The sequence below is a fragment of the Balearica regulorum genome, chromosome 3 (genome assembly GCF_011004875.1).
Source record: "Balearica regulorum gibbericeps isolate bBalReg1 chromosome 3, bBalReg1.pri, whole genome shotgun sequence".
Lineage (NCBI taxonomy): Eukaryota > Metazoa > Chordata > Aves > Gruiformes > Gruidae > Balearica > Balearica regulorum.
The window spans coordinates 10,636,846-10,664,361 of NC_046186.1; the positions used below are offsets into that span (position 1 = coordinate 10,636,846).

The following is a 27,516-nucleotide window of genomic DNA, read 5'->3' on the forward strand; positions in this document are numbered from 1 at the left end:
TCCCCTGGAGCAATTTGAGACCATTTCCTCTTGTCCTATCACTTGTTGCTTGGGAGAAGAGACCAACACCCACAACCTCCTTTGAGGGAGTTGTAGAGAGCAATAAGGTCTCCCCTCAGCCTCCTCTTCTCCAGACTAAACAACCTCAGTTCCTTCAGCCACTCCTCATAAGACTTGGTCTCCAGTCCCTTCACCAGCTTTGTTGCCCTTCTCTGGACACGTTCCAGCACCTCAGTGTCCTTCTTGTACTGAGGGGCCCAAAACTGAACACAGTACTTGAAGTGAGGCCTCACCAGAGCCAGGTACAGGGGGACAATCACTGCCCTATTCCTGCTGGCCACACTATTCCTGATACAAGCCAGGATGCTGTTGGCCTTCTTGGCCACCTGGGCACACTGCCGACTCATGTTCAGTCAGCTGTTGACCAACACCCCCAGGTCCTTTTCCGCCGGGCAGGTTTCCAGCCACTCTTCCCCAAGCCTGTAGCGTTGCCTGGGGTTGTTGTGACCCAAGTGCAGGACCCGGCACTTGGCCTTGTTAAACCTCATACAGTTGGCCTCGGCCTGTCCAGATCATGGAATCATAGAATGGTTTGGGTTGGAAGGGACCTTAAAGATCATCTAGTTCCAACCCCCCTGCTGTGGACAGGGACACTATCCACTAGAATCCTCTGCAGAGCCTTCCTACCCTCGAGCAGATCAACACTCCCACCCAATTTGGTGTCATCTGCAAACTTACTGAGGGTGCCCTCAATCCCCTCGTCCAGATCATTGATAAAGATATTAAACAAGAACGGCCCCAAGTCTGAGCCCCGGGGAACACCACTTGTGACCGGCCGCCAACTGGATTTAACTCTGTTAATCACAACTGTCTGAGCTTGGCCTTCCAGCCAGTTTTCTACCCAGCAAAGAGTGCTGTTTAAGCCATGAGCTGCCAGCTTCTCTAGGAGAATGCTGTGGGAGACAGTATCGAAAGCTTTACTAAAGTCCAGGTAGACAAAATCCACAGCCTTTCCCTCATCAACTAGGTAGGTCACCTGGTCATAGAAGGAGATCAGGTTGGTTAAGCAGGACCTGCCTTTCATGAACCCATGCTGGCTGGACCTGATCCCCTGGTTGTTCTGCACCTGCCTGGTGAGTGCACTCCTTATAAACCACTCCATAATCTTCCCTGGTACCGGGGTCAGGCTGACAGTCCTGTAGTTCCGGAGATATTCCTTCTGGCCCTTCTTGTAGATGAGCATCACACTGGCAAGCCTCCAGTTGTCTGGGACCTCCCCTGTTAACCAGGACTGTTGATAAATGATGGAGAGTGGTTTGGCAAGCTCCTCCACCAGCTCCCTCAGTACTCTTGGGTGGATCCCATCTGGCCCCATAGACTTGTGAGTGTCCAGGTGGCGTAGCAGGTCATTAACTGCTTCCTCCTGGATTACGGGGGTTTATTCTACTCTCCGTAATGATACTAGCAGGTTTAAAACAGATAAAAGAAAGTATTTGTTTATGCGACAGGTGAAAAATTTAGGGAACTAGCAGCCAAAGCACTATACTGTGGGCAAATTATATTAGCAGACTTAAAGTGATAAAACAACCTAATGGACAACTGGTCCATAAACAGCTGCTGAAAGAGCCAGGTTCTTCATTGTGCAGGTGCCCTGCTGTCCTTGCTTTGGACACTGACCTTCTCCACACTTCTCTGCTGCTTGTGTCAGGGTTGTGAGCCTGAGAGAGTCACCGCAAGGGGTGCAGAAAGTGGGCAGGCTTCGTTTCTCTCACTGAATAGTATCTATGCGTGCCACTGCGGAGTTTGGGGGACTCACTTGCCTGACCCATAAGGTGTTTTGTATGTTCTCAGTATCATGTGCCAGGTTCTGTACTTACTGGTGCACTTACTGTAGCACCATGGAGCTAAGAAAAACACAGAAAGCCACTGATGCATAGTTTAAAAAATAACAAAAAGGCATTTATGAAATTGTTTGCTTATTTTATTAGGAGCACAGGAGCAGGAGGCTCATGTCCTGTGTTTAGTATACATTTAGACAGCATCCCAGAATATTCCATAGGGAGCTTTTTTCAAGCTAGTCTTCTAAAGGGAACCCTGAAAAGTTTAGTGACCTTTGGAAATAATGATGTTACCATGGGTAATATGTTGTGTTTTGCAGAAGCTTTGAATGTAATGAATGAAATACAGTTCATTCGATACAAACTCAAGGGAAGGCACAAAGTGGCTGGGAGGCCTTATATTTTGCCATTTTATGACAATGTGGGTTGCCTGCAGTGGGAGATTTGGGATAATTCCTCCTCATCCACAAAAAGAAATGGCATAAAAGAAATGAAAAGCAACTTTTAGATATTAGAAGCTGATTCCTTTTATTTATTTATTTATTGCCAAAAATGTAATTTGCATTAATTGACTACAAAGGTGTGCTCAAAACCACTAAACCGAAAATTGAATGTCTTTGCCTTTTCCCAGGTGACTGATTGAAAGGAATAGGGAGTTGTAAACTCATTGTTCATGTTCTGGTCCTGCTCTTGCATTCCACAGGAGTTCTTAGTTGACATTCTGTGGCATTATAGCCAAAAAACCCAGAACCCCAAGGACCATGAGAAGCACATGCACAGGGACACATAATTCTGTTTTCTGCAGCTCTTCAAGGTTCTGGATTTCTCAGGCAAAGTTCCTGTGTCAAGGACCACTATATAGGATTATGAAAACCATGTCAATTATTAATATGCTGCACAAAACCAGAAGAAGGGGATATTTTGGCATGAAACTGATATTGTGAAAATTCCATATGTTCCTTTATGCTTCTGATGGGCATCTCATAATGCTTCATTTGAAATAGCCTCATGCAGATCTTCTGAGGAAGTCCATTATTTCTTTATAAGAAGGATGATGGCATAAATTGATGAAGATAACATTTGAATCTCTGACACCATTGGTTCTTGAAGTTTTTCAGATTGGAACCTAGCAAATAAAAAATGGGGAAAAAAAGGGGAGCTGCCAGAAAAGAAGAATTCATACTGATGCATTTAGAACAGTGGTCTACAAACTTTTTGGATCATGGACTCCCATCAGTAAAAAATTTCTATGAGTAAAACATTTTTTGAGCATGGACCCCCAATATATCCTTTTTAAAAAATATAAATTATATACATGTACTACTGCATTTCTAATATTTTCTTCCTGCACCCCACTTTGGAGACCACTGATTTAGAGTGTGCAAGTATTTAAATAGTATGCTTATAAATGATGCTGCCTGTAAAGTAATAAAGGCTTTAAAATGAAACAAACTACGTTGAAATAATATGCCTGGTTATATTTCGATCAAGTAGATTTTGAAAGTCTCAGAACAACTAAAGCAAGTTTTCCAACAGCAGCCATCAATCACAGACTACGTCTTAATTTTTTGGAAGCATATCACATAATGATTTGAAAACTGAACAAAGCTACACCCTTCATTGTTACTTCTGTATGATATCCTTCTATTCAGAAAGCTCTTGCAAGCTGTGCTCCACAGAGACACACAACATTAATCAAACATTTAATTGCTGTAATTCTGCTCCTAGCAATCAATCCACTGTGTAAAAAGATTTGAAACTTACTTTTACTCAGTGAATGCAATAAAAAAGCTATGTCTCAATTTCAACTTCCTTCTCCTCCTCCTCAGCTTTTTAAAAGGCGGTTGTTTTAAACACCGCTGTGACTGTAAAACAGTCCAACATCAATCCTTAGATGTAGGCAAAATTGCAAAAAGGAGAGCAGCTTTCTTGCTCTCTCTCTGTCATTTTGTTTAAATTCGGCATAATTTATATATGCTTTATAAATGTTCACAAAATCTTAAAAGTGTGGCTTTTTTTCTTTTCAGTTCCTGATATTGAGACTTTGACTTGTAGTTTTCCTAGCAATGAAGATGTTCGTGCCCCTTGAACAGATGCTAGCTGGGAACGGGGTCTTTAATAATACCAAACTTCTGCCTACCTACTGCCTCTGATTGTTTGCCATGCCAAATACATTATGACTGTATTGCTGTAAGTCTTTTTAAAGTGCAGGTATTTGCCCATCATTTGGTTAATTTCTACCTTACAAAGATATGTTCATAAGAAAGGAAAAATGTATACAAATAGATCATAATTAAGATATGGCAAATTTTCCTTAAAAAATAAAAATAATAGGCAGGTGTACCCACAGTTGATTGATTTTTTTTTAAGTTCTGGAGCTTCTTTCAATGTGCCACTCCATTGAAGAATTTGCATTACACTGCTTTTGAGATTTCTGATCTGAGAAGATATTCTTCTACGTCGAACCAAGTAACTTCTTAGATATTGTGAGGGTTTATTTAACATGCAAGTTATTGTTTCCTATATGAATGTGTTAGAAGTATGCTATAGCTCAGTGCCCTCACTGTCAAAACAGACGCTACTGCCTGAACGCTGTCTGTAAGTTAGTATTTTCCTAGGGATTAAATGGGTGGTCTTTTGACTTAGTTGAAAGACAAGAGGCAGTTCATGTTTTCATGGTATAGAACCATCACTGAATGTTTCATTTTGTAGGTAGTGAAATCAGAAGAAAATAAGTTGTGTTGCATTGCTCTTTTAAACATATGACTTCCCTTTAACAGGAACAGAAAACAGTTTAAGGAAAGAATAAAAAAATACTTTGGTGCTTTTTAAAGAAATTAAATGTTACTCTTAAATACTTTGTCAACTTCTTGATTTAAAAAAAAATAAGGGTAAATCTGAAAAATAAAATGAATATAAATAATTTTCCATATTTATTCACACTCAAATTATTCTGTCAAAATGCCAGTATAGCTGCTCAGCTTGTGGGGGTGGGCATTATAATACATTATGAAATGTGGAGACTGAAGCTCTGTACTTTATATTACAAAATTCAGCTGAGTAGAAATGCTTGGAGTACTGCAGAAAGACTAAAGACCCATGTTTAGGCATAGCTCCTCTGATGGCAATGAATAGTAGCCACTTGGAAGCTTTTCAACAGCCTTTCAACTTCTTTTGATAGGAAACAAACCGTTAGTTAAAAATAATACATATCAATGAACAAATCTTGAAATTATTCACTGCTAATTTTATACACATTGCTAATTCAAATGCTGTGTTATGAATATCCCACTTTAAAATCAGGACTAAAAGACTCAGTCTTTTAATTTCTTTAAAAGCTGTGGAAAATGGGAGATTAGATAGGAAATCCTTGACATTCCATCCCTCTAACACATCCCTCGCTCCCTTTTTTTAGCACCCTGGTTGGCTTTTGCCAGTAAAGGCTGTATGGATGGCAGGTATACATACATAGCCATGTCTTAAAATGGTCTGTTCTGTGGACGCGTGCTGTGGTTTGATAAGAAATAAGAAATACATCATCTCAGGCAGAAATAAGAATGGAAGAACACGGTTTTGGGTTTGCTTCTCCACAGAACCACCAAGATACTTGTATTTGTAACGAAGTAAGATTGAGAAGTAAAGAAAAATGAAATCAGAATTAAATGATTTATTGAATTTTGGTAATAATTCTATGTATGCCAAATGCTATAGAAATATGAAATAGAATGGTTCATATCTTAATTGATTAAGGAAACATAGTGGATGCATTAAAATATCATATACCTAATAAATGGCTAGTCATCAGTCATGTCTTAATGATACAATATTTGGTCACAAGATAAATTATATTAAGGATAAATCTCTAGAACTTTCTAAACTATACAGATGAGTATTGAGCTGTACACAGTCATAACAAATACTTTTTATTAATTTAGCAAGGTGTGTTTATCCTTTGGAACAGATTGCTGAATTTTCTGTTTTGTTCCTGAATCAGTATTAGGTAGCTTCCCCTGACAGGGAAGTTTGAGTGACATTCTTAATAAACAAGTTACAAGATAAAATTCTAGGTTGGTCTTTTATGTCCCATGGACTGTAGAAGATAATAGTGTCTCCTTAATAACTGTTAAACTATCCTTAGTTAATTTTCCATGATAAAAAGAGGTAGGTAAGGATTGATTTATAGTCCATCGAAAGACTGTTTCCATTGTTTTTTCTTTATGTAAGGAGAATAGGGCCTTCAGACCATTTTGAAAATGAATTATATCTTTAGGAAGCAATATGGGGAAAAGCACAGAACTGGTGGAGGGATAATAAATTATCTGTGAAGACATTGATTATGTGATCCCAAAGTGTTAATGTACCATCAGTGTGAAGTTTTGAAGTGAAATGAAGTTTTGTATCAAAAAAAAAAAAAAATTCTAGTGTTACAGGAAAAATTTGAAAATCATGTGCAGATTGAATTTATTTGATATATTGCTTCTTAGCTGTTGTTACAATTCATCTGAATGGAGTTTGCTTTTCCAGCCCTCTGACTTCTAATGAAACTGCAGAATTGACTATGAGTGAGATTCTGCCTCTAGCTAAAGTGATATAAATCTTATAAAAATTACTGAAACCATGTGGGTAAAACTGAATTTATACTTCAGCAAGTTAATCAATCTCGTTGATTGTTAGACAGTTGTCCACTAAATGACAGATGTAAGTATGGGCATGATTGGCAGATATGAGCCATAACTTTCTACCATCATGATATGCCGTGCTGGCAGGAAAAAAAACCCGAAAATAGTAGCCTCAGCAAGACAAGGAGCATGGTGTGCTATAATAAGAGGGTTGTGAGTTATTTAGGACAGCGATTCCCAAACTGTGGTCTGTGGGCCACTGGTGGTTGCCAGGACACTTGCTTGTGGTCCAGGAAGAGCTGGCTGATCAGATGGAGTTGGCACTCTCACCGGTTTCCACTTGCTAAGCGGAATTAAAGGTAGCTAAGAATACTTTTCCAATAACACTTTTTGTGTAAGTATTTGCTGTGGTGGCCTTAGAGATGTGCCACCATGAATGTGTGGTCTGCGCTGCTGCAAACAGGAGAGGAGGAGATCATGAAAGTTAGGTGTTCCAAGAACTGGGCTCCTAAAAATAGAGACTCATCCTTAGCTAACAGCCTTTGTCCCTGTTGTGTATAACCCCAAAGGAGAGAAGTTACACAAAGGCACAGGGAGTCAGTGTGCATTGGTAATTTTAGCTAGCTTGTGACTCTCATTTATTTTAAGTAGCATGGATGTTTTTAATGATCGCTGATGTTGGAGAATACCTACATTGCTGAATCAGGCGAATCAGAGCTACTGGCAATCTGTTAAGTCAGTACAAAACCACCTCAGAATTAGTGTCTGTAGTGCTTAGAAGGTTTTTCATCAGCAAATCCTTCTCTGTGCTTCAGCACTGTTGGTTAGATATCAAACAGCGGTAGGTATCTGGCCACATTCAGGTACAGAGTGATAGCTGTGTTTAAAAGGCATTTGTGTCTTGTATTGTACAAGTAAAGGGAGAAACGCAGAAGAAAGGCAGCTGAGCTGGCACCTCACATGCATGCTTTAAGCCTATATATACAGACATTTAATTCACGTTATACCCATTTAATTCACATTAATTTATATTTCAACAATATTTTCTGCATCCTAGGCATATAAATTAGAATATCTGAGAGTCATTTAAAAATGGATTATCTTTAATTTAACTTCTTTACAGGTTTAGTCAGTTATGTTTAAACGTTATAGAACTCTACAGTCATGTTTGTGTCCCAGAACACATAGCACTGCTTAATTTTACTGTAGAATTGTATGGCAAGTTTTCTCCCAGTCCAGTGGTATCACACTGTAGATAAATTAAAACGAACCAAGTTGAAAGCATGCCATCTAGGTAGAATTAAGCTAGTTTCATATCAAAGTCTCTTTTTTTAATGTATAGAGAGGAGAAGCTTCCTGTTTACGAAGCTGGCCTCAGCACTGATTCATCCCATTGAGCTCTTCCCAAGGTATTTGCCAGCAGCGAGGGATCCCGCATCGGGGTGTGCACAGGGGAACCACTTGTTTGCACAGGAGGGGCCAGGAGCTGTCAGCTCAGTGCACTGCAGTCCTGCAGCCCCTCCCGGTACAGCAATGGCTGCTGCCCAGAAACCTTATTCCTTCCTTGTCTTTGGAAAAGGCAGCTTGAGGAAGGAAGTGTGCGCGTGTATGTAAAAGTTATTATGAAGCATTTAAATCATGAGGTTTTTGTCTTTGCCTGGTAAGATCTGCATTTTACTGTATGGTTTTAGTGCTAGGTGTCTATTTTAAGGAAACAAACGATCATTTCATGTTATGAACCCGCTGGAATGTTTTAAATCTAAATGTGTGAAAAGTAAGCAGCCCTAGGGATGCAGCAGTACTCTTGTTTTACTTCTTTCCTTTGAGCCACATTCAGTTAATTATTCATAGAGATCCCATAATCGTGCCCATAATTATGCAAATAGATCCTTTCAGTGAAATCTTGGCATTTGGGGTTGACTTTATCAGTTCTGCTTAATTTTAAGCATGTGTTTAAAAATCTTACTCCATTCAAAATGAAAACTAAGAAAATAAAATTTTGCCATATGTGGAATATTTCTAAGTTGCTCTTGTTTTCTTTTCTGGCCACCCAAAATAACAGTTTTAACTGCTCATAGCATCATACCTTAACAGCTATGTATTTACTTATAATGATCACTTAAACACTATTAAGCTGATTGTGGTACCACTATATTCCATTGACTTTGATGGAGTAGTGACCAATTTCTGTTGATGTTACTAAGAAGAGGACCTTGTCTTTACATTTCTTATAGCTATATGAAAAATAGGTTCTCCCTAGTCTCTATTTCTTTCAAGGTTTTCCACTGTCAACATAATGTCTGTAGGCATGTTATTAAAAAATGTCCATGAATAGCTTTCTAATCCATTCTAGTACTTTATTCAACTAATTCCCTTGTTAAAAGAACCAGAATTTTTCATCCATATCTACAAATAAAGGTAATATAATTCTATTTTTAAAGATGTGTTTTAAAATAACAGCTTTTGAAAGCTGATACAGTCTTCTGGATCCTTATCCAGAAAACAAGACTTTAAAAAAAAAAAAATTAACGTTCATCCATTGGAGAGTATAATGTCTTCACTGCATTCCAGGAAACTTTGGATGTAGGTTTTGAGATTGTTTATGAATCATTTTCCGCCTTTCACCCCATGACATAGGTATGTTCTCCAGCTGATAGCATCACTTCTAATTAGATGCAGATGGCTGTTAGTGGGGGGAAGAAAGTGTTCAAGAATGTGAACCCTATGAAAAGGTAACATTTATGTCTTTTGGTGTCTTGACTTAGAAGGCATGTCACAGTTCACTGAGATGAGCAGTGCTGTGATGTTTGAGTAACTTGTTTAAATGTTTACCATACTGTTGTAGGGAAAGTAAAAAAGTAAAATAATTTAATAAACAAAATATTGAGATGATTCAGATTATTTTCCCCCAGGGAGAATGCTCAGGAATCTTTTAATCCAAGTCAGTTTGAAAGATGTATTTGCATCTGCTAACGGAATGAAAACGAGGTATCCCCATAGCAGAGGATAATCCTTTCTGTCTGAAGGTGTAACAGGTCTGAATTTGTTTTGATAGTTGAGTGAAAAAGTTTATTCACTACATAGGTTAGCTGTAGGAAGAAAGCTGATCATACTTTTATTTATTGGTAAGAATTTCTATTTTATGATATAGACCTTTGATTTAATTTTGATACCCATAAAGCTTGCAACAAACAGTGTGGATCTTGAGGGGATCAATCCAATGTTTAATGGCAATTTTATTTTTAATCCTCAGTTGTAAGACTAAGGAACCATCAGCAATGCATAACATAATTCTAGATTCTAAAAATAATCAGGTTTGGAGCATGGAGTCTTTCTGTTTGCTTTGGTTTTAGGAGTTTCCCTTTCATTAAGGAGCAATGTAGGCATTTCAGGGAAGGCAGACTACACAGAAAGAAGTAACTGCAAATGGCCTCATTCTTAGATAATCAGCTTCATTAATGAATTACTCTTACCTCTAGCGTATCTACTTAAATCTCTCAGAAAGTTCCAAGTAGGGTCTGTGTGCTTTGAGAAAAGATAAAGGACAAAATGATACAGTACTGTGGACTCAGGGTGAATGAGGGGGTCTCATTGCTGCTTGCTGGATGAAGGAGTTTTTCTTTTTCTTCATTTTGATACTGCATGGGACTATTCATTTTCTTCAAGCTAGACATATTCTTATCTTTCTAAAGGTTGAATTTTATGTTTTGTGAATTTAATACATTTATTAAAATAATCTAATTTACTACAGCTATCAAATTACTGGTGTGGTCACGTGACTACTTAGTTGCCAAATTAATCCTTGTTGGGTTAAATATTATAGCAGACTACTAAGATTCTCTGGGATTGCCATTGTACTGTCATTTTTTTCAGAACAGAACTGTGGTTTCTAACATACTACCCCTGAATCTTCACTATCAGAGACTCCACTGACTTCTGTACTAGTGTTTACATGCTTTGGAAGAAGAAGTTTTATCCTGCAGTTAATCATGAAGAGACCAATTTCAGTATTTCTGAATGCACTTTAGTACATATTAAACTCTACATGATCATATTTGGATCTGTTTATGTGTAGTCGTGTCAAATGTCAAATTCAGTTGCTGTCTTTTTATATAAATTATACTGTAAAGCCACAGGCAGTTTCAAAGAGTTTGTAATGAGCTATGGCTTCCATGTCTGCTAATGTAAATGAATGAGAAAATCCGCCTTTGCCCAGCTGTGGCCCTGTGGCTCACAGGTGAACTGGTTTGCTTTCTGTGTAGCACATCTCACCTGTGTTAAGCAAGGGCCAAAAAAAAAATCCCTTATACATCTATAATGACAAATCTGTTTTGTAGCGGTGGCACTATAGTCTCTATTTCAGCTGTAAGGTAAAACCAAGAAAAATGAAGCCATCACAGTATCCTTAGCATGATGCCATACTTGCGATGCTAGGCGGTTCAGGTAGGTGACTAAGAATGAAACCTCCGGCATTTTCTCCAGGAAGGTTAAAGAGGAAACTGCTATCTTGGTAATAGGGAAAAAATCTGCCAATTAGTTTTTAAATAGTGTAACAGAACACTGGAGAAGAGAAGATAAAAATCATGATTTTAAGTGGTCAATTTGACAAAAATGTGTTTCGTTCCCAAAGATACAAAATTTGCACTATACAGCACATGCAGGTGATTATTTAAAGCATCAGCAATTGATAAAGAAACCTGTTATGTTTAAAGAAAGTACAAGGTGAAATTCTGTTTCCTCTCCTCAGTTTTGCCACTGATTTTAATAAATTCAGGCTTTTACGTATGCTGTTTTGTCCAATTCTCTTTTGCCTTATGCTGTGCAAAGTAATGAAAGACAGAGCATGGAGTGCTCCTCAATCAAAATCATAGCTTTTTCCGGTGATGGCAGAAAGCGTAACTCGGTGGAGAGTGTCAGACCAGAGAACTAGATTCTCCTGGCTGCTGGATGCCCTTCATGTCATGCTAGCCAGCAGCAGACCCCCTGTTGCTGTGATGTCCAGTAGGGATCAACGCTGGGAATCGCTGAGCCACAGCTGGTTCCCTTTGCTGTCAGCTTGCACTCGTTGTGCAAAGAGGAGCCCAAACAGAGACTTACAAGGCTTTGCAAGACAGGTAGTCATTAGAAGCAGCGATTGAGCGCTGGGAGGTAGCACTGCATTGTGAAATATTTTGCATAAGTTCTGTGCTACAGCCCACAGCGCTGGTGTCCCGGGGTCACGTTCTGTCCTGGAAAAAAACTGACATAGGTCTTTGCAGTCAGCTGTGTGGCACCAGTTTACAGCGTCAGGAAATCTAAGATAATAACGTTAAAAACTTCTTTTAATCCATCAATTTTGAAGGATATGAAAGAATGACGGAAAATATGTTTGCCTAAGTTGGTCATTTACTCCTTAAAATAAAAAGGATGTTAAACAGTATTGTTAAATAATTTGGATCTGTTTACTGCAGGTAGTTATTCTAGATATTAAATTTAACTTTTCCATGGACAAATGAAGATAGAAAGCTACACTTACCTTTATACTTCTGTTAAAATAGTCAAGATGAACATACACAAGAGTGAAGAAAAAGGACCATCCTAATGCCATTATAGTAACTAGTGACGTAAGAAATGCTTTAGTCTTTAAAATATTTTAGTGTTACTCTAAAGATAGAAGATAGTGTTATTTTAGTCTTATTCTGAAGTCATACCTATTTGAACATTTCGGTCTTGGTCTGTATCACAGTTCTAAATAAAATTTTGGGATGGATTTTCAAGAGAAATCAAGACTGGCCTAACAAATTAAAAGTTTTAGCTTGGATTCAGTAGAAGTGTCAAGCACTTCAGAAAATGTCACCTATTGATCTGTCCAGTTGCTGTGAAGTACAAATTCTGTTTTGTTACTTGTGCTACTGTGTAACTGCCCCTCCTGGTATACTCTCAGCTGCTTGCTTTTCCCCCTTTCCCCCTCTTAACATCATAGTGTACTCCTTCTCATTTTCTCCTACTTTTAAAATAATTCTTTTTATTCCTAGTCTGTGGAATAACATGGGTTGTCTTCCTTGCCCAGCTGTCTTACTTTCCTCCAAACTTCATCTCTCCCTTGTTTGTTCTCTTTCTCTATTTGTATCTGTTTAAACTTCCCAAAGTTTCAAAGTGCTGTTTTCAATAGGTGTGACTGTTAGACACGCCTACTGCAGTGCAACACCTCATTTATCATACATCACCTGAATCAGTTCCTTTGAAGTGATATTCATCCATTTTTATTCCCTTCAACACTAATACAATTGCCACTGCCCTTTGTTTACCTCCTGTATTATATTTACCCAGTCTTGGTAATGTACAGAACATTATTTTGGTTTTCTTCCATTGTTAAACTGTACAAACGTAAGTTGTTGTTAGAGTATGCTATTTACTGAAGTTGGTTTTAGTTGCTTCATTCAGTAACAAAGTTCTGTGCCTCAGTTTCAAGACTGAATTTTCCCCATGTTAAATTGGAAGATCTTAGATCTGGCCAAACATGAAAAGATCTTGATACTAATGTGCTTTTTAGTAAAGAATTACAGAGAATCACAGAATGGTGGGGGTTGGAAGAGACCTCTGGAGGTCATCTAGTCCAACCCCGCCTGCTAAAGCAGGATCGCCTAGAGCAAGTTGCACAGGATTGTGTCCAGGTGAGTTTTGAATATCTCCAGAGAAGGAGACTCCACAGCCTCTCTGGGCAGCCTGTTCCAGTGCTTGGTCACCCTGAGAGTGAAGAAGTTTTTCCTCATATTGAGATGGAACTTCCTGTGTTCCAGTTTGTGCCCGTTGCCCCTTGTCCTGTCACTGGGCACCACTGAAAAGAGTCTGGCCCCTTCCTCTTGACATCCACCCTTTAGATATTTACAAGCGTTGATGAGATCCCCTCTCCGTCTTCTCTTCTCTAGACTAACCAGACTCAGCTCTCTCAGCCTTTCCTCATGAGAGAGATGCTCCAGTCCCCTCATCATACTCGCAGCCCTCCACTGGGCTCTCTCCAGTAGTTCCCTGTCTTTCTTGAACTGGGGAGCCCAGAACTGGGCACAGAACTCCAGATGTGGCCTCACCAGGACAGAGTAGAGGAGGAGGATAACCTCCCTCGACCTGCTGGCCACACTCTTCTGAATGCACCCCAGGACACCATTGGCCTTCTTGGCCATGAGGGCACACTGCTGGCTCATGGATAACTTCTTGTCCACCAGGACTCCCAGGTCCTTCTCTGCAGTGCTGCTTCCCAGCAGGTCAGCCCCTAACCTGTCCTGCTGCTTGGGGTTGTTCTTCCTACGTGCAGGAATTCGAATTATTGAATTTCATTTGGTTCCTCTCCGCCCAGCTCTCTAGTCTGCCCAGGTCTCGCTGAATGGCAGTGCAGCCTTCCGGTGTGTCGGCCACTCCTCCAGCTTTGCATCATCAGCAGACTTGCTGAGGGTACACTCTGTCCCTTCATCCAGGTCATTGAATATGTTGAATAAGACCATCCCCAGTACTGACCCCTGGGGCACACTGCTACCTACAAGCCTCCAACTAGAGTTTGTGCCACTTATCACAACCTTCTGAGCTCTACCATTACCTTAAGGAACAATGTGTTATTTTCCAAGACTAACTGTGTTATTCCTGGAGAAACTCATATGGCACATGCCTCAGCTGATGGTGCAAGATAATTCAAACGCCAGTGAAGCGTGTTTGTCCTTGCAAAACTGGGTGATACTATTTCAGATCACATGTGAAGTGAGTATTACTAAGGGAAACACTCAAGGCAGACTTTGCAGGAGTACTGCCTGCTAGTCAGGCAAAGCAAGGAAAATAGAGTTTTTGGAGAGTGAAAGTGAGTTTTGGGGTCCTACACTGATTTTTGCAACCTAGCCTTCTTTGTGGTGTAAGCTCAGCAAATCATCAAGATAATGGAAATAGCAAGATTTTCTCGATGTTGCTTGGACGGACATTATTGGTACAATGATCCATCCAGAGGCTCAGACTGAATGTGGAGCCCTTTCAGGTAGAAGTGCACACCTAAGTGCACACTTTTTTCCTGAAGGTCTTGTTATTGACTTCATTTTCTCAACTACCAGATCTTCAAGTAGATTCATAGAATCATTTAGGTTGGAAAAGACCTTTAAAATCATCAAGTCCAACCGTTAACCTAACACTACAAAGTCCGCCACTAAACCATGACCCTAAGCATCACGTCCACACCTCTTTTAAATACCTCCGTGAGTGATGACTCAACCACTTCCCTGGGCAGCCTGTTGTAAACCTTGATAACCCTTTCAGTGAAGAAAATTTTCCTAATATCCAATCTAAACCTCCCCTGGCACAACTTGAGGCCATTTCTTCTTGTCTTACGACTTATTACGTGGGAGAAGTGACCAACACCCACCTGGGTACAGCCTCCTTTCAGATAGTTGTAGACTACATGAGCTTTGCTTCCTCTCATTGTTTATGAAGTCTCTACCAATGCAAGGCTACCTCATTGTTTTATTCCTAATTCCTCTTTTTATCTTATTTTTTCTTGTGATGCCGGAGAGGTGTACTTCACCTGGGAGGGCTGAGCCCAGCTATGTTGACAACCACTATGGTGGCTTGTCTTTGCTGTGGAGTTACTCTGGAATGCCCAGAAACCTCAGCACCCCAGGAAGAGTAAACGTGTTCAGGGATTCCCACTACACTGGTGTTACTGGGGTTTTTTGGTACCAGTTTGCTTGTATGCAGTCCTGACTATTTCAGGATATGTTCAGTGATTCTTCCTTAAAAAGCTGTGGTAGAGCTGATTCATTTGGGAATTACTGGAAGAGGGGAGAGTTCCTGGAAGATTTTGAAGGGCTGCCAGTACTGAAATTATTTATTTTGCAACTGTAGACGTGCACATCTAGACATAAAATGACTTTGAAACTGGGAAAAAAAATGAGTAAAACCTAGATAAAAGCCTACCTTCTGGTGAAGTAAGGGCATACCGTTGTTTTCTTGTGCTCTGTAGTTACTTGTCTCATAGAGGGTATTCTGCAAAGTTAAATGGTATGCTGAGTGGGATACCTGGTGTGTTGGAATGACCAACTCAACTACATGAGCATGGTGTTACAGGTCTTTTTCTTCAAAATAATTAAATCTGCTGAAAAGTAGTCCGTAATAGTCCAAGTAGTGTACTGCCATCAAAGGTGTAACCTAGTTGTGAAAAAGTCTGACACTAAAGATGTCATGATGAGTTTTATACTTGTTCCTATATCAAGATACATCTTGCAGAGCAGTCAGCCTCAGCAAGGAAATACTTCCAGTTTTACTTCCATGGGCAAGTGAAGAAGAGAATTCACAGAGAATTCAATTTTGCCTACAAAACAAGAAACGTAACATGAACAATCAGCTTCCCATAGGCTCAGACCTCTGTGCTTTTGCTCCTTGAGGTCACTGTACAATGGAAATTTACATCTGCTCCTATACAGTGATGGTTCTCTAACCTCTACCTTGCCAAGTTTTTTTATTTCATTTTACTTTTTTTATTAATATGATATTGAAAATTCTTATAAATTGCACTTTCTGTAGTTATTCAGCTTACTGACTATAAAATGCAGTCATTCAAATATAGAAAAATTTTCCATCTATGTTAGCTGAAGAGGGTAGATTTAGATTAGTATTAGGAAGAAATTCTGCTCTATGAGGGTGGTGAGGCACTGGAACAGGTTGCCCAGAGAGGTTGTGGAGGCCCCATGCCGGGAAGTGTTCAAGGCCAGGTTGGATGGGGCTTTGGGCACCCTGGTCTAGTGGAGGGTGTCCCTGCCCATGGCAGGGGGGTTGGAACTAGATGATCTCTGAGGTCCCTTCCAACCCAAACTTTTCTATGATTCTATGTAAAACACCCATTTTAGATTTGCTTTATGCGCGTTAAAGTGATTCCAGAGGCATAGATTGGTGTAGGACTGCATAATAAAACACTGTTTAAAGGTGTTTGCCTTGTCAAAATTGGAAACAACCAACAAAATTCTCCTTCAAAGTTTGTAATGTCATATCATCATACCTTGGTAATAGTTACTCTAATGAGTTAGAGGGAAGCAAGACTGGGAATGCAAAATAAAAAGAACTCTCTTACAGATATCTTAATTTAATAAGTTCAGTGTGTTCCTGTATGTTTTTAATAAAAATTTGGTGTTTAGTATTTGTCGTGTTTATTAGTTCATTCTGTCAGACTATGCTTGTACTAATTTGATTACAATACAGCTTCCTTCAAAAAACAGATTAGGTGTTAAACAAGTGTCCCAGCAATAGGTATGTAGATAGCAAAGGAAATCAGTAGTTCAATTTGTAAATTAAGGTCTCATTATTTTTATAATAAAGAAAATAATGTATATGACCACCTCAGTATCTTGAGTAAAAGGTAATTTATTTGTGGAGGATACCTTTACAAAAAGTAATTACTCCAATAACACTAATGAGTGGTGTGTTTATCTTAAAAGTTGCATGAACAGTTCCTGAGGGTACTAGGGCCAGATTAAGGTCTAAGGGTTAATCTAAAACACAATGCTTTAAGACCTGGTTCCCAGTGTCAGGAGGAGTTCTTCAGTGTTTATTGGACATTCTTTCACGGTTTCCATCCCATTTCATTGACATTTTGTCGCTTGCTGATACAAATTATCCAGGGTTCAATAATCAAATGAAAGATTGAGTGAAGCATTCAGGCTTTAAGCAATATATCATTAGGGGATGTATTTTCTAACACATTTGCCTGTAATAGACCCACAAACCTGAAAGTTCAGTTTTTAAACTTACAGTTCTATTTAAACATTTTCAGATGGCATTATTTAATGGTGAGGAATTACTGTGTTTTGCTATAAGAACAAAAACAATCAAATGATTTATTTATTTTCCAGAATTAGACTTCTGACTATGCATGCCAGTTTAACAGGCAATCCTTCTAAGTAATTTAATTTTGGGGTTGCTTTCTGCTTGTCAGTACCTGAAGGCAAAGACAAAACTTTCTATGGGTTGCTCCATCTGAACAATAGTTACTCAGTCACAACTACTGCTCCTCTTACCAGTGTTTGTATGTATTTGTAGTGGGAAAAGGAGGTGGAGCATAAAGTCTAAAACACTTGGCCCTATACGTAAGGCCCTATACCCTTATGGTGTCTGATGGAGATGCAGTGGACTTAACGTGACCCTGAGCTAGCTCTGCTGAACTACTTGGTTGGCCGTACTTGATGCTTTGTGCCTTCCCTTTTCAGGTGCTTTGATGTCATCACTGACCTTTCAATATCTTCTCCCTCATTGCATTTCTTTCTCTTGGTACTTTCTTGTAATGTTACTGCATTTTCATGTGTTTAAACTTGTTTTTTCGCCTCACTGTTAACATTAAGCAGCATGGTGATGTGTCATGCAGCTGAAATGAGCAGCATCTTCCGAGGAAAAGGTGAATCTTGTTCCAGTCCCTTGGTTCAGTCTCCAGATACTTGTCCTTATCCTGTAAATGGCCTGGTTCTGAAAATTCTTGACCATGAGAGTTCATATGCTAGGTTCATTAGAGTTTGTCCTTAGGTATCTTGGTACACCTCCTAGAGTAAATGACCCGAAGATACAGTGCAAGTAGGGCAGTGGTTTTTACATCCCTTTCCTTCATGACATGTAATTACAAGTCACCTTTTCACACAGTCCTTTACTTATTCACAAGTAATTTGGAGGCCTTGTGCATGAGCGGATCTTGAGACAGACTTTAAAGTCACTCTATGACAAGTGGACAAGTGTCCATATGTACTCGGCTCAAATGTTCAGTCACCTGTTGTGACCAGGGTAGCTGGAAGTTTGGATGCACAAGGACACCCTTGTGAAATTAGGGAAGTGCAAAGGCATGCAGAAATTATATGCACAAATTTGAGGGTGGTGTTGGAAAATCCAGCCTCCAGTATCTTTTTGAGTCATTCAGTAAAAAGGAGTCTATGATTTTTTGGAGATTTTTTAATGAAAGGTTGAATTTTATGAATCTCCAGTCTAAAGTCTGCTCATTTAACTGATACGCTTTTTTTTTTCTGCCTAAGAATTTCCTGTGCATACACAGCAGAAAAACAAACACACACAATTCTCTGTTATTTCCCTGAAAACCAAAGTCCACTTTCCTAGCAAGATTAACTTGTCGACTAATCATAGAGCAAACACTTTATTTTAATCTATCATTGTTTTCTGACTGTGGGTTTAGCAGAGGTCAGAAAAAGAGACTCATTAAAGTGATTGTGCATTTGTTTTTCTGAAAGCACATCAGAAGATTAATGCTTTGCCAAAGACAATAAAGAAATACAGTATTTCTTTTAATACACTTCAGCTAAATAAAGTCTTAAAATCACATGGCTTGGCCCAGATGGGGTGTTTGCAGCATAAAGTACAAGTCGTATAATTTCTACTATCTGAAAACTGCTTAAATGAGCTGTCCTTCAGCCATGCCATTTATTCCACACCTGAGGTGAAGTAACTCCGGTCCCTTCTCTGATGTAGAGCCATCGGTGAGCTGACTGCCAGTGTGTTTGTACAAGTCTGTTTGCTTATATAAAGAACCCATTTAAGCTTATCCACCCAAGAAATTCATGTTGATTTTGGATAATCCCTAGGCGATTTTATTCTGTAAAATAAATAAATAGATCTTCCAAACCTGTGACGCAGCCCAGCTCTCACATATTTTGGACTATTAGAACTGTAGCATTTGTGTTGGAGAACCATGAAGTGACACGAGGCATGGGCAAATTTATATTTGTCCAGAAATAAAATGGGATGCGTATTTCAGTATAGGGTTACGTGACGTTGGAGTTTTACCTGTGCGAGAGCGCAGGGTCAGTTTGCGACGAGGAGAGTTTTGCCTGTGGATTGCCAGACCCCACACCGCACTCTTATCCTCCAGTCTGGCTTCTCTAGGAGTAGTGCCAATGTGATTTGGTTTGGCAGCAAACCAGTATTTCAGAAGAAAAGGAAAAGTTGTATTAAACAGCTGAAACAATTCTCTGGGGTCAGCATTGGCTGTCAGGACTTGCTTTCAGTCGAAGAGAGAGAGGTGTGTGTGTGCGTGTGTGTAAGACAGGCCAGTAGATGTGGGAATCTGAGCATCCTTGCTCTGGGTGGTGCTGAGCAGGGCTGCGCAGAGGATGCTTTGGCCCAGTGCAGTAGAACGGGTCTCTGTGATCTTCATCAATCATAACTAACTCATCCAATTAAAAATTGCTTCGGCAAGCTCTGCTCTCCCCTGCTCCCTTAAGGAAACACCAGGGCACAGACTTGAGTTGAGTATGCTCAAGTCCTAAACTCAAGTCTGGGCACATGTGAGGAGGAAAAAGCCCTTATTTTGACTCCACTCTTAATCTCCACTGTATGATGCATATCCTTCCTCAGGGTTCTTGCTTTGGCAGCAGAACTGGTTCTGAATAGGCACATCTCTGCTGAAATCAGCAATAGCTATAAATGTTGCCCTGAATCTCTGCACTACTATTTATTAAGTAACTAAGTATTAAATTAGATATCTAATGTCTTGAGTAACTGAAATAATGAATTACCTGTATTTATCTAACATAGTTATCTACCCTAACTTGGAAAATGTTGAGACTGGGCTAGGCTATATTTGCTGTATTATTTAGTAATTGCATTGCAGCAATGTTCAGCATCTCTTGGAGCAGATATTGAATTCGTGTAGTGAAAAGCAGCCATTAACCTGGGCAAGTCTGATTTTCTGTCATCTAAATTGATAATGGATTATAAGGTTGGCTTCAAAATCATGAGATTGTATGGGCAATACAAATAGAATTTTATGTTGTGTTTCAGGATTTGTTTCTGAGGTCTCGCGAACCATGAGAGGTTCTCTAGTTTTATACACCTCCTTTTTTCTTGCTCTCACCTGAAAGTAAATTGAAATTCTTGTAAAATCACATTAAAAGACGTGCTGATAAATCACTGGAGATGGCAGTGCCTGAGAAAAACAGCATGGAAATTATAGCAAATGTTTACAAGGGAAAATTGATCTGCTCAACCCAACACATGGCAATATACATGTATTCAACATAACATACTCTTTCACTTGTTGCTGTATCCAGTGGGCCATCATATTTCTAGTGTTCTGTGTTATATATGTGTTATATATACACCCTTAATTAGACTTGTGATTTAGACAGCCCACTCCTGCATGTGGTTAAGCTGCTGCATAAATAAATAAGAAGTAGGAAAGACAGTTTTTGCTAGAAATAGAAACTAAGTTTAAAAACAATGTTTTGGCCTTAGGCTTTTATTTAGGGTGTCAGAAAACAGAATAAACTCTTTATTTTCCATTACTTGTAGAAACCCTAATAGGCAAAATACTACTTGTCATCTAATTTTGCATTCCTTGAGTGCATTTTAGTAAACCCCTTTTTCATTTAAACTACTATAAATTACACTGGGATATGAACATTAGTAGTTTTAGTAGAAATACTAGTTTAAGTGAAGAACTTCTCTGTTGTGACCTCTGTGGTAATAATTTAAGCTCAGAAAAAAAAGGCATCAGAACACATTCTTTAGCAGTTATTTTGCTTTGGAAGGTTATGTTTCATACAGATGATCAAAAAAGCAATATAGTGCCAGCCCACTTAGGCTTCAAATTAATACTGTCAGAGTCCAACCCCGATAACTTCACTACAGTAGCATTAGTAGTTTCTAGCATTTGAGGTTACTGACCAATTGCTATCAAATTCACCACATGCATGTTAAAAAAACAGTCAGCCTTTATAATTTGAAGGGCAAAAGCAGAAAGGCTTCAGTTATCACTGTGTCCAAGCAGGCACAAAACCAACTACATCTGAAATGGGTCTGCGCCCCTAGCTAACTTTCTCGTATCGTAGCCTTTAATGTGCGTATATTTACGGTGCCTGATGGATACTTTCTTCCACATCTCTTTTTCACGTGGAGAACTGATGCAGAGGGCATCAACATAAACTAAAAGTGGGAAGTTAAACACCTAATACTTTCTGGACTGGTGAGGGCTGTGTGTGTGCTACCTCTGTTAGCTGCTCCTGACTTGTTAGAGGTGGGTGGCTTTTGCCAGGAATCTGTGTGCTGTCTGTAGGACCATTGCTCAGTAATGAGCTGAGCCCCATCATGTGTCTGAACCTTACCACAAGGAGATTTAGCCCAGGTGGCTAAGAAAGGCAACAGCATCCTGGCTTGTATTAGACATAGTGTGGCCAGCAGGACTAGGGCAGTGATCGTCACCCTGTACTCAGCACTGCTGAGGCTGCACCTCGAGTACTGTGTTCAGTTTTGGGTCCCTCGCTACAGGAAAGACATTGAGGTGCTGGAGCGTGTCCAAAGAAGGGCAATGAAACTGGTGAAGGGTCTAGAGCACAAGTCTTATGCGGAGTGGCTGAGGGAACTGGGGTTGTTTAGCCTTGAGAAAAGGAGGCTGAGGGGAGACCTTATCGCTCTCTACAATTACCTGAAAGGAGGTTGTAGCCAGGTGGGTGTTGGTCTTCTCCCAAGTAACGTGTGATGGGACCGGAGGAAACAGCCTCAACTTGTGACAGGGGAGGTTTAGATTGGATATTAGAAAAAAATTCTTCACCAAAAGTGTTATAAAGCATTGGAACAGGCTGCCTAGGGAAGTAGTGGAGTCACCATCCCTGGAGGTATCTAAAAGAGGTGTAGATGTGGTGCTTAGGGACATGGTTTAGTGGTGGACTTGGCAGTGCTAGGTTAAGGGTTGGACTTGATCTGAAAGGTCTCTTTCAACCAAAATCATTCCATGAAAGCTGCACTGCAAGTCAACATATAAGGAGTGTAAAAGAACAGGGGTTTAAACTGGAATATGAAATTGAGCCCTGAAGTAATAGCATGGGTTTAAGAGATTAAGTGATATTAGTACCAGTACATCTCTTTCAGATAAGCTATAGGCATTAGTTCCTTCATGCTTTTTGCCTCTTTTCTTTCATCTGTTTTTTTCAGTATTTCTTCTTACAGTCTTTTCCATCGAGTAGTGCAGCTTAAATTGGAGTGGTGTGTCCTTAATATATCTTTTAGTTCAGTGGGTAGAGCACTTTTCTAGCAGATGGAAGAGCTGTGAACCCCCTTAGATTGGGGGACTTGAGAGCCATGTCAGCCACTTCATGAGCAAGAGTTAAAGAAAGGTGCCCAAATTGCTGTAAATTGTTACAGGTACCAAATCATCCATATCTTGTTGACTGGCCAGGAAGCGAGTAGCGAAGTCCTCATTATAAGTGATTGCCCAAGCTCCTCCAGGAGGTCCCTGGCAGAACAGGAATGAAATTGCACAATAACTGAGAACCGTGAAGCTCTAATGTGATCCTCCTCTTTGTAGCTGGATGGAGAATAAGAACCTCCCTAAATAGGAGTAGTTGATGTAAGTGCTAGTCCATGTTGAGATGTACGCATTTCATATTTTTTACTTATTCCATAGGACTTCTTTGTGTGTCTTTATTTTAAGACAGAAGATTTTGAATATCTGAAGGTCTCTCGTGCATGATAACATATACAATAGCTTGTCTTGAGTGAAGGGACTCCTGTTCCTGGGCAGTATTGCTATTGTAGGTCCTGATCTCTCAATGTAAATTTGGATTGATTTAGGCTGATCCAATGCCTTGAGTTTGGTCTTGTCCTGAATGAAGGCAAACACAATGCTAGATGATGTGCCGTGAAGCTCTGTGTGTTTATGTATCCTTCCCTGTTCCCCAGCTACACATAAGGCTCCACATCCTATACATGTGATTCATCAGTGGTAACTTAAATTTTTAAGTTTGGAGTTGTTTTGGGTTTGGGGTTTTTTTTAATTAATAAGTTTATTTATTTCAGAGTTTTCCAAAGAAGTGAAAAAAATCGAGATACTTGAAATTTCTATCATTAAAACATAGGACTTTTTCTATGTTTCAGACACAGATATTAAGGAGCTAGAGGATGTTTTTGGACTCAATGGACAAGTAGAGCATAAGCTGAACTTCCTCAAAAAGAATGTATCAAAAGATATAAAGCTGGTACTGATTGCTCATTCTATTGGTTGCTACATCACACTGGAGATGATGAAGCGAGCATCAGAACTACAGGTACGTTAACCTTATAGAATGGGAGTTACATTACTAGCAAAGCAGTGCACATGCTTAGCCTATGGGTAATGTCATATCTTTCCTGTGGATGCTATATTCTGCTATACACAAACTTTCAATCCTAGTTCTCATTAAAATGAAATAAAAACATTAATGACTAATCCTAATGTATAATAATTTGGTGTAAAATAAAGTTCTTACTCTGAATTTGGACCTTTAAATGCCCCTGTAATATAAATGATTAATAATGGTGATAAATATATATAGGACTTTCTTGTTGTCTTCTTGTCTTTAAATAATTTATAAAAAGATTGCTAGATAATTGGCCATTATCTTACTATACCAAAAATTAAGACTGGTTATGATTTTAATAGCAGCTTCTTATCTCAAGGCAAGCAAATTGCTGGCTTTACATGGGAAAATGTGGGGAAAAGAATAGTAATACAAATTGTGAAGATTACTTTTATGAAGGACATTATTTTTGAAATTTAATACATATGCATATATCATTGCTTTTGCAACTCAGTCTTGGTTTGTGTAATTCGATGAGAGTGAGAGGTGTTACTGCATGTTCTTGTGTATCTGAACATTTTTCTTTGTTGCTGTGAAGCAATAGGAAGGCTGAGGCAGGACCGTATCCTTGCAACCCTGGAAATGGCAAACTGTTAGGGCTTAGAAATAACTCTACTAGCAGGTGATGAATGAAGAATTCTGAATTTTTTATTCTTAAACGTTCACTCTTGGTGAATCATTGCCTCTTCCTTTACATTATAAATTTTTCAGTGGAAGGAAGTGCAGTGTCAGCGTAAAGTCTGTGTTTAATATATGCATGGGTAGGTTCTTCCACTTCTTCATAACCATTTCCACTGCACGTCTTAACTTTTTTTTTCCTTTTAAAGGAAACAGCAACTAAAAACATGAAACATGAAGTTAACTTGATATATTTCCACAGGCATATTTCACTTTGTGATTATAAACAAGGGCATTTTTTGGAGAGAACTTTTATTACTGTTTTATCTTTTCAAGAGGGAGTGTTCTAGAAAATATCAGATGCAGTAATTTGTCAAAAAATATCAACTTTTCTTTGGTCAACATCTGCACAGTCTTTATTACACAAATTATTTTATCTGTTTTCAATTAAACTATGAATTGTTGAGTAATTCTTTTACACCTGGCTCACTGGATGCTGGCAGCATGCTATTCATCAATGTTTTGAAATGTAGGTATCTACGGAACACTCTTAGACTGCACACTGCACTGTGTGCCTGAAGTTAATATATGACAAGCTACATTTAAGATGCATTTAACAATAGAAAATATTTGTGTTAGCCAGAGTGTTGTGCAACCTTTGTCCTTTTGCCAAAAATAAGTTAACTGTTAGCTTTTATAACATATGAAGTGTGATAATAAGAAACTTGTGTTTCCATCTCTCCCTTTATTTTTACTGGAATATTTCATTCCCACAAGATTTTGAGCACATATGTGTATTTTAGTAGCTAGATAATTTGATTTTATTTTTGTGTCGTTCTTATGTGATATTCTTTTATTACATGAGTTTTGGTTTTTGTCTTAAATGCTCTGCTTTGAGAGCCTTTGATTGCTTACAGTTTATTATTCTGAGCCGGAGGTTAACATGTTGTATTTATTCTTCAAATAATTCAGTAAATGTTTATATTTGGAGTGTATGTTTAGCTGATTTTTTGTTACCCTATTTAAAGCTTTTTCATAATCTGACCAAACATAGACTCGATTGTCCCTTTCTTGGACAATGATGAGGGAACCTGATGCACTTAAGCTAGCATGCATGAAAAGGAGAAAGTACCATCTCTTTATCTCTCCTCCTTGGTTGCTCTTCAGCTGTCAGTTTTGAATGCTGCTAATTTCTTCAGCCTTTGTGCTCTGCAGGTTAATGGGGCACTGTAGTGGGTTTTTTTCTCAAACTTCTGTGAAGTAATGCTTTCTTATTTCATTAAAAGAGAAATTAAATAGGAATTGCCAGTTTACCTCAGGATAAATTCAGATTTGGACCACATGCCTATTTTCCTATTGACTCGCAGGGAGGCTTCTGTTAACGGTCTCTTCAGGAGACTCCTTAACACAAACTTAGTCTTAGGGTGATGCCTTTAACTAAGTCTAATTAGTAGAGAAGGGCCATACAGGTGACATCCATACTTGTAACTAAGTGGGGCTACTGCATGGATTTGAATACTGGGCCAACTGCGCAGGGATGTTTTTGGACTAGTCCCAAAGAGACTTTTTGGCCCAAAGCAGCCAGCGACTCCCAGGAGCACCCTGGCCTGGTTCTGGGCTTGCAGAGGCCCAGGACCGTTCCCAATAGTTAGTTTGGATGCAGACATCCTGGGTTTAGGCAGGAGGAAATTCAGCCACGTGGATACAGACCATCCTATGCCATCGTGTTCCATGGCAGGACAGGGAATAGTTCCTGGCCATTTGGTTTGCTGGCACATGTGTAACTGTGGACACTTCTCAGCTGTCACGGTGGCCATCAAATCTTAACAAGATTCACCTCTCGTGGGAAGTGGAGCACACAGAGTTTGGCAGATTGCCCTAAAACTTTGACCCTGAGAAGTAAAAATGTTAATCAGCCTCACTCTGTGGTGATGGAAAAATGCAATAATATATGGCTTACTTGATACTTAGCCTTTACCTCATAATCTTCTTCGTTCTTCATTTAGCAGAACTAAAAAATGAAGCTGAGTGACAAAATTATTTTCTCAGTTGTTGGAGCTTGAACCTAACTCATAAATATGCTACATACTCCAGGCATTCTCTTCTAAAATACAAAATCCTTACTTAGAGGATTTCCTTGTACTTTGCTGGTGACGCTACTGAGTCTTTTCTAAAACACTCAGTTTGATCATTAATTTAATCAAAAGATTGACACATTTCCTTGCTAATGAAATTCAATCTGTTACAGGATTAGTCTTTCATTTGCAATGATGCTTTTGAAATGCCAGTACCTTTGTGGTAATAAATTAACACTTATTAATGAATGAAACCATCATAGAATGTAAACATTGGTCTTCCTGTAATCTGTAATTGAGAAGGAAGAGTTTAAAACCTCTGACTATGTGTCATTTTACGCAAATAAAATTTCTGTAATATTTAATTTAAAACCACGCATTGCTACTATGCCCTAGCGGTGCCAAAGAATATTGTGTATTGCTAGAACTTGGTTTATTTTATAAATAATAGCTAACAAAACCTAAGTTGGAATAGTTGTGTGTAAAACAAGTTCATACCTTGGAAACTTTGTCACATCATTTCTGTGCACACATTTGTGTGCATCCACCTTACCTTTCCTTCACTGTGTTCTCCTCCAAACAGAAATCTGTGGTTCTGTACTTTCTTTTGAGAAATCTGATAAGCATAACAAAATAACATAGTTTGGATTTAATGATTCCACAAATTTCTACAGTAACATAACCATATTTTCATGTTTTTTCGTCTGTATATGAATTGCATTCAGGTCTTTTACTTGAGGAGCTACAACTTGTTCAGGATCTGGTAATGTATGTAGCTTAGAAGGCTTCTGCAATGTGTCTTATTCTTCATAAATCAGTACTGACTTTCACCCTTAAGGAGGCCATCTGCTAACCAAGATTTCTTGAGTTCAGCAAACATTTATTCGTTGCTGACTATTCTAAATTATTTTACGATGTATAAATATGTTGGTGCTACTCATTCCCCTTTATAAATAAATTAAACATCCCTAACAGGAGGTACTGAGCATTTTTGGTTACCTTTTGAGCTACTGAAATTGGCTATATATCCCTGCTGTTGGTTTTCTGTCTGTTTAGCCAGTTTCTAATTCTCATATAAAAATGTTTCTCTCACCCATTATTAGTATTATTGGTTGTCACAGGGACTGAATGACCTCAATGGGAAGCATTTTGTTGGAGCTTTGTGAAGGTAGATATTTTAGATGATGCTCCTATATGTGCAAGGTACCTTTTATTCTTTTTTAAATTTTTCAAAATCCTTAGTTAAAAGAGTGAA

At 39.0% G+C, this 27,516-nt stretch overlaps 1 protein-coding gene across 3 annotated transcripts in view; it reads left to right on the plus strand.

Annotated features, from left to right (window-relative positions):
• LDAH (lipid droplet associated hydrolase) overlaps window positions 1-27,516 on the plus strand; it is a 130,091-nt gene that overhangs the window by 37,851 nt on the left and 64,724 nt on the right. For all 3 annotated transcript variants that reach the window (XM_075750522.1, XM_075750521.1, XM_075750520.1), the window contains one exon: window positions 23,327-23,496. In XM_075750522.1, coding sequence (XP_075606637.1) covers window positions 23,327-23,496 — 170 coding nt within the window. The remainder of the gene's footprint in view (window positions 1-23,326; window positions 23,497-27,516) is intronic.